Source organism: Oryx dammah, unplaced genomic scaffold (assembly GCF_014754425.2).
Source record: "Oryx dammah isolate SB20612 unplaced genomic scaffold, SCBI_Odam_1.1 HiC_scaffold_29, whole genome shotgun sequence".
In the NCBI taxonomy this organism is placed as follows: Eukaryota; Metazoa; Chordata; class Mammalia; order Artiodactyla; family Bovidae; genus Oryx; species Oryx dammah.
The window spans coordinates 50,682,136-50,690,326 of record NW_024070213.1 but is presented as its reverse complement, the minus strand read 5'-3'; the positions used below and the strand labels follow the sequence as shown (position 1 = coordinate 50,690,326).

Genomic DNA, 8,191 nt, shown 5'->3' with positions numbered 1-8,191 from the left:
ATGTATATATATCCTACATATATTTAAAATTTTCTATCTCATACATTGTTATTAGATTTCCATAGGACTGTACCTTGCCTTTTGAAAATTACTATCTTGGAAAACTTTCCACAGCAGCACATGTGAATTCACTGAATCATTTTTAATAATTGCATAGAATGGATATGATTATTTACTGACTTCCTTATTAAGGACATTTAGGTTCTACCCCTTGACAAGCAAAAGTTGTTCAAAGATTGCTAAGTTGTTACAAAGATTGCTACAGTAAACAGCCTTCTATGCATGTCTATACAGATATATCTGTAGGATAAAATCTTGTAGATGGAATTGCTACTTTGAAGGGTCTGTGCCTTTTAAATTTTGATGAGGGATTGTCAAATTATCCCCCAAAGAATTTACATCATTTCTCTCCTGCCCAGACTTTACCGGAGTTCTTTCTCTGCATTTCTATCCTTAATATGGCAGCATTTTCTTTTAAGCAGTCTCATTTTTATCCTATAAAATGTGACTGAGAATAAGATCTGCTTTTATCAAACAACTGTCTCTATTTGAATATTTTTCGCCTCATAAGTAACTGCTTAGAGACTATGCATAACCCTGATATTGTTATTATGCAGGATATTTTTAGGGTGTATCTTCCAGAAGTACGTTAAGATCTTGTGAATGTAAGTTTTTTAAAAATATCCTCTGTTGTGTTACATTTTCTTTCTATGAAAGGGAATGTGATATTTTCAAACAACTAAAAGTCCATTGAGGCAAAAGAGGATGAATAGCTAGAACATTATAGTTTTAACGTATGATGTAAGGGGGAAAAAAACCCCTAAACCTTTCTTCTGTTATTCATAAACATAGTTGTGTAGGTAGTTGCAGAAGAGGAGCTAGGTGTTAGGGCTATAGTAGCATCGTTGGAATAATTATCATGTAGAAGAATTACACAGGAAATGCTCATTTGGAGAGTGGAGCCTTCACGAGGGGTCATCTCCAGGAAGCAGAAGAGCAAGTCTCAGCCCCACAACTGAAGGACTCTGTAGGGACTTGCAGCTTTGCTTTTCACTGTTTTGTAAATTTTTAAAACCTTAAGCCTTAACTGTTTAGACCCAAACTTAATAGCCATTAATGTTAATACTGCTTACTGCTTTAAAACACTCTAAAATGGAATCATTTTTCAGATGATTTCTGTGTAGCTTTACTTTGCAGACCATCCCCAATTCCAAAACCTTCAGCACAGATGCAGGCTCTGTTCTATAAGAAAAAATGACTCCTCTCCCTTAGAAGGTTCTGTCTCTTCCTGCTTGTCAGTAAATTAGATAGTTCGTAAAATGTAATTCTGAGTCTCTGTTCCAAGATCATTAACTTCTGTAACCCAGTCTAAGCTCCACATCACTGTTCCTACGCATATTTTATAGCTATTCTACTTTGATGGGATTTTCTCCACACTCATCACTTGACCTAACAGTGAGCCTGGCATTATAAAGCAAATCAAATGAAATATTAGTGTCCTCAATGTCCCCGTATCACTCTTCTGTGCATATAGATGTTCAGGAAAATCAGGGATAATACTAGTGAGGAGACAGGAACTATTTATGCAGCATCATAAAGAGGAGACAGTCATGCAGTTTCCACTGTTCTGACCTTCCTTCTACAAGGAACAGTAAGAGACATGCCGTCTTGCAGGATTGTTGAGAGAAGTGACGTTCATAGCAACCCCCAGGGCCTCGCTCAGGGCTTGGCAGTGTATGCCCACAATCCATTGTCTCCGGTTCTAAACTAATCAATCCCCAAATGTTTGAAAGTGAAAGGATTTTTAATAACTTCTTTGGCAGCAACATCTAGAACCCCCTCAGTGTATTGCATAATGTAAGTATATGCACATTACCTTTTAAAATTTCATAACATTTCTAAGTTTCTAAACAGGTCTGGCCCAGTGGGTTTGGCAAATGGGTTGGGGCCATACATTTGAAAGAAAGTGAATGTCTTCTGTGTCAGGCTCTGTTCTAAGCAGTTTACACATATTAAGTAATTTAGTCCTTGTAAAAACATAATAAGGTTATATTAGCTTCCATTTACAAGTGAAGAAACTAAGGCACAGAGGGCTTCAGTATCTTGCCTAAGGTCTTAGATAATAGCAAAGTTGGGATTCCAGTCCATACCCCAGAGCCTGTACTCCTGTAGTGAAGAGTGAATAAAAGACTTGAGGGACTCACATCGTATACAGTCAGCAAGCAGTTTTTTCCTAAAAGATAAATTACAGAACTTGCCTTGTGGTCCAGTGGTTAAGAATCTGCCTGGCAATGCAAGGGTCACAGGTTTGATCCCTGGTCAGGAAACTACTATCCCACATGCCTCAGGGTAATAAATAAACTCACTGACTGCAATTACTGAGCCTGTGCTCTAGAGTTCATGCTCTGCAACAAGGTAAGCCATGAAAATGAGAGGCCCACACTTCACAACTAGAGAACGCCCGTGCCCTGCAACAAACACCCAGCACAGCCAAAAAAAAAGATAAATTGCCAGCTATCTAAATTCATTATCAACTATTATGTTAATTCATTTGGTTCTGTCCACTATAGGTTACTGCAAGAGAGCAATAAAGGCATGTGGAAAGTTCTGCCAGTTAACATTGTATCTCAACAAAAGTTCATGTTTATTGAGCACATACTATATGCTAAGCATGATTCCAGTTGCTTTTCCTGAAGTGCTTTTCCTAGAAACATCTCTCAGGTCATTTTTTTTATCAGCTGCAGTTGCAGAATCTGAGAAGTGAAGGTTAAATAATGTATCCCAGATGAGATCCCAGGTCACCTGGAGGATTTGAATTGAGGAAGCTGGTATAATAACACACTCTTCTCACCTTGGTCCTCACTGCATCTATAAAATGTACCTTGGTGTTCTAAAATACGTACCCAGGTGCCTTATGTGCCATAGGGGGTTGATGGTGGAGTATTTCCCGTGAAACACAATCAGCATTGGGGAGGTGGCTACCCCTCCTCCCAGCGAGCTGCTGTAGAGATTTTCCCTAAGAAACAGAATAGAAAAGCAACAGTTGGCTTGGAGTCCCACAGACTCAGATGAAGTAGAATCTAATCATTTTAAAAGGTTTGGCACAATGGTAAAGAATCCGCCTGCCACAAAGGAGACATGGGTTCTACCCCTGGGTCAGGAAGATCCCCTGGAGAAGGAAAGGGCAACCCACTCCAGTATTCTTCCCTGGGAAATCTCATGGACAGAGCAACCTGGTGGGCTACAGACCATTGGGGTTGCAAAGAGTCAGGCATGACTTAGCAACTGAGCATGCACAAGACAATCCCTTACTGTATAATAAGCCTATGGTCTTTGATTTTTCTCCAACTTTTTATTTTGAAAGTTGTTAAACCTACCCAAAATTGTAAGAATACCATGAGCTCCTATATGCTTTACCTTGATTCACAGAATGTCAATATTTTGCCGTTTTACTTCTCAGGCTTTTTTATACCAAACATTGAAGATCCCAAATTCTAATCCTACATTATTTAGAATGACTTTACTTACAAATTCAAGGTTATGATAATGTTAAAAATATCCAGATTTAAAAGATGGACAGGATATACACTGCCATGATAACAGTGGTTGTTATTTTTATTATCTCTTAAAATTTCAATAATGAAAAATGATTTAATAAATTCAACCTTTACAAAGTCAACTTTATAAAATAATTATTAAATCTGTGTAAGGAGAAGCTCTACTAAGATGATTTGTAGTTGAAAAGGTTCACTGGCATTCTGGGAGAAGATTTAAAATCACATTATTTAACAACATATTAGAAAATGTATATATTAATAAGGGATTGCACAGGATCTCACTGCCTCTGACATATCATTTGAGAATAGTTTTTTCATCCACTGATCCCTTTTTTCTCAACAGCGCCTCTGTAAGAAAATCTGACCTCAGATTTCTAACCCCTGAGCTATGCATAGAAAATTAATGGAATAATGTTGTTCCTGAGCATGGAAAAAATGAGAGGCCCACACATACTCCACATTTTTTTGCATCCATTTCTCCAACTGTTTGGTGATCCGCTGGTGCTTCCATTCTGTCATGTTGGCAACAATCACACCAGGATTGAAAGAGCAAGTGCTGGGGCTGATGCCAAGGTCTTTTATTGTCTTCTTCCGGTAGTCCAGATAGCCCATATATGTGTTCTATAAAGGAAAAGGATACACATGCTTTTGAGCAAGGAATCTTTTGTTTCTGGAAAATAACCACTTTCTTGAAACCATTAGGCAGTACCTGGGCTTCCTCCTGGGCACTGGCCACTTCCAGTGCTTTCCCAGTTTTCTCTTGGTTCCCCAACCTCTGAAAGCTGGGTGCCCCTAGTCTCATGTCTGGCATCTGCTCATTTCTCCAGCACGAACTCCCTCAACAGCGTCATCTGGCTCTAAATCTGGGACATCCGGGACCTCTCTGGGTTTCTAGCTCCACTATATCAGCCAACTCGTCTATCTGGTTGCTTAGTAAAGCAGGTCTCCTTAGAGCCCCAAACTGATCCCAGTCCTATCCCAAACCTGCTCTGCTACAACCTGCCCTACCTTGGTGGCCACTCCATCCTTCCAGTTAGAAAACTTAGGGTCACGAGGTCATCCTAGACTCCTCACTCACTTTCCATATAAATCTCAGCAACCCTGTGGTCCCATCTTCCAAAATATATTCAGAAGCCAACAACTTCTTTTTTCTTTCTTTTTTTTTTTTGGCCACACCATATGGCTTGTGGGATATTGCCATGTGACTTGTGGGATCTTGGTTTCCTCACCAGGGATCGAACCCGAACCTTAGCAGTGAGAGCGAGGAGTCCTAACCACTGCACTGCCAGGGGATTCCCCAGAAGCCAACCACTTCTTACCATCTCTACTACCTTCCTGGCCCAGACCATCATTACCACTCACTGGATTTCTGCCAGCTCCTCCCAACCTGTGCCCTGCTTCCACCCCTCTCAACCTGCTCTGTCTCAGTGTTACTCATCTGCTCAAAGCCCATCCAGTGGCTTCCCCTCTCATTCAGAGTAGATCCCAAACTCCCTAAAATACCTGCCATGCCCTCCACCATCTGCCCTGTCCCCATTACCTCTCCACCTTCTATTACTGTCCCCTGTGACCCCTCTGCCACACTGACCTCCTTGTTCCTTTAATATGCCAAATGCTCCCCTGCCTCCACATTTGCTGTTACCTCTCCTGGAATGTTTCCCCTAGATATCTGTGAAGATAGTTGCCTCAATTTCAGGTGTAGGCTCAGAAACACAGTCTCCACAAAGACTTCCCTGATCACCCAACTTAAATTTCAACCCCACCTCCTCTTATCCTCTGTTCAATATTTCACTTGTTTGCTGACCATCTCTTCCCACTGGAATGGAAGCTACACAAAGGCACACATTTTAGTTTTGTTACTGTGTTACTAGCACCTAAATCAGTGTCAGGCACATAGCAAGCACTTCATAGCTGGTTGTTGAGTGAATGTAACATGAGGCAAAACACCCACAGAGGCTGCCATAGTCTGCCTCATGGGATGCTCAAAAGACCTGGACATAATGGAACTATCTGAGCACTTTCCTACGTGCAGACACCGTTCTAAGAACTTCACACACTTTAGCTCATTAGCTGCATGCAATAACTTACATGTATTAACTAAGTTAACTCTCCCAATAACCCTACCAGGAAGTTCTATTGTTACCACTATTTGACAAATGAAGGAGAAAACGACTGGTAAAGTAACTTGCCCAAGGTCACAAAACTACTGAGTGATGGAGCCAAGATTTTGACAGGCAGGTCTGGGCCCAGGGCCTAGCCCTTAAAATGTGTCACACTTTAATGTCACACATATGTCATTATTGCTTGGAACTTTTTTTTGAAGAACAGCATTCAATTTGTAATAGCATCTTTTATTTTAAAGCCATTCTTTTGATTTCAGTGTTACATCTGGGTATGACTTACTTCATTCCTACAAGGGTAAGGAACTCTTTACCTTGGAACAAAGTCAATATTTTCCTCTACTGAAAGGGGGTGGGGGGGGAGAGACAGTAAAAACTCTGAAAATAGAACCAAAGTTTCAGTGAGTCTCTTAAAGAAAACACCAGTCTCTGCCATAGAGTGTGGTTACGAGTGACTTAAGTAACAACCATCATCTCTGGAGCATTTAGTGGACACTTGGACATCATGTTATTTCATCACAACCCACAAACACGACCAAGTAGGTGCTATGGTTGCCACGTTCCAGATAAGGAAAGGAGGACTTGCAGAAGTAAGTAAGACCCAGAGTCATTGGGAGCAGAACTGGGATGTGAATGGGCAACCCAGACCCCTGGCTGTGTGCTGCCCATCAGTCCTGCCCGACTGGCCGGCTTCTCAAAGGTAACGATGACACTTGCTCTGACATGCTAGGAGGAGAAGGAGTGAAAGTAGGATTCCCAAGACGGGTGCCCACCTGCAGCCCCACGAGTCTGTGTATGTCCTGGGAGGAGGGCAGATCGCAGTCGTCGGAGAAAGCTGCTGCATGGCCCAGGGCCAAGGTGGTATCGTACAGCTCTTGTATGTCCCCTGAATTAACAAACACCAGGAGTTACAATAGTATAGCATTCATTCCAGGATTAGAGAGAGCTTAGAGCATAAACAATCCCTGATTTTGCTGTGGAGGAAAAGTATGTAATCTGTGGTTTCAAGTGGTTTGGCATTTTGCTTGATAAGAATGGCTCATATCATATGAAAAGCCACTTGATAATAAGCCCCAATCCGCATTGGTCAGATTTCTTTATTTCTGTGGCTTTGTAGGCACTTCACCAATGCTCGTCTTATTTTGCATGCGGGAAAGAGAGAAGACAGCATTTAACACTACAGTTTAGCTTGCTTCTAATAACATCATCAGTGAGGCTTTATCCCTCTGTGTTTCAGGGTTGCAGGGTACCTATTACAGACTTTGACAGGGAGTGGCTCTCAGAGAGTCAACTGGATTGTCCCAGAAAGTGAATATCAACCTTTGTTTTCAAAATATTCTTTGATTTTTTTAATAATACTACCAAATTTAATAAGCCATGAAAATCACTGAGCCACTAGATATTTCAAAATTGAACAGAGATGGGCATTCTACTTATCAGCTGCTCCTTTTCTGAGTATTCTTGGCATCGGCGAGTATACCTTGGACGATTACATCATCATCCAAATAGATGACTTTCTCGTGTTGGTGGATAAGCAGAGGGAGATAAAATCGAACAAAGTTCAGCTGTTGAAACAAGAAAAGAAGTGATGGTGAGGAAGAGACAGAAGTTCCAGTGTCTAATAGGGGTGCTCATGGGTCAGCTTTGACCATGACCATGGCTCAGCTCTAGGTTTGGAGCAGAATAAAATGGAGACTGCAGAGAGGCCTGCCTGAGCTTCCTAGTGCCCAGTTTACCTGGGGCCCTGGGACTGAAATCAGCACCCATCAGAGGTTCTTCTAGATCCAACCTCTGCCCCCCACTGCTGAGACTGTCATTATTTTCATCGCTGTGAACTGCTACAGTGGAAGCCACAGAAGCTATTAATCTCTCTGGCCACAAATTGCCTGCCTTTCTCTATACTCAGTAATTTGACACTGGTCAACTGAAACAGCCTTAAACACATGCACACACCCATGCATCATCCCTCACATCATCACATCACACACACAGGCTCAATGTCTTAGCTCCTTGAATCAGGGAAAAGCCAGAGATGCATGGGCTGAGGATGGTGTCCTAACATTTTAATGTGCTGTGTGCTCAGTTGCTTAGTTGTGTCCAACTCTTTGCAACTCTGTGGACCATAGCCTGCCAGGCTCCTCTGTCCATAGGATTCTCCGGTCAAGAATACTGGAGTGGGTGGCCATTTCTTCCTCCAGGGCATCTTCCTGACCCAGGGGTCGAACTCAGGACTCTTGCATCTCCCGCACTGGCAAGCAGATTCTTTACCACTAGCACCATGTGGGAAGCTATAATAATGTATAATGCAAAGTGCAAACTCAGTGAGCACTCTTGATAATAAATATCTAGAATTTGGAAAAGATTATATCATTAGAAGGCTTAGAATTTAGTAAATTTTCAAGGATGGATTTAAGTAATAATCATACATAGAAGGAAGCTGAATTTTCTGTAAACCTGCCATCAAAGCACCACTTTTTATGCAGGAAAGTGTCCTTCTTGTAAGAACTCTTGCAG

General features: G+C 41.6%; 1 protein-coding gene across 2 annotated transcripts in view; it reads right to left on the bottom strand.

Moving 5' to 3' along the window:
* The window catches only part of GLT8D2 (glycosyltransferase 8 domain containing 2), a 37,706-nt gene that overhangs the window by 1,725 nt on the left and 27,790 nt on the right, over positions 1 to 8,191 (bottom strand). For both annotated transcript variants that reach the window (XM_040234835.1, XM_040234837.1), the window contains 4 exons: positions 7,158 to 7,242; positions 6,451 to 6,563; positions 4,012 to 4,178; positions 2,904 to 3,016 (listed from right to left, as the gene is read on the bottom strand). In XM_040234835.1, coding sequence (XP_040090769.1) covers positions 2,904 to 3,016; positions 4,012 to 4,178; positions 6,451 to 6,563; positions 7,158 to 7,242 — 478 coding nt within the window. The remainder of the gene's footprint in view (positions 1 to 2,903; positions 3,017 to 4,011; positions 4,179 to 6,450; positions 6,564 to 7,157; positions 7,243 to 8,191) is intronic.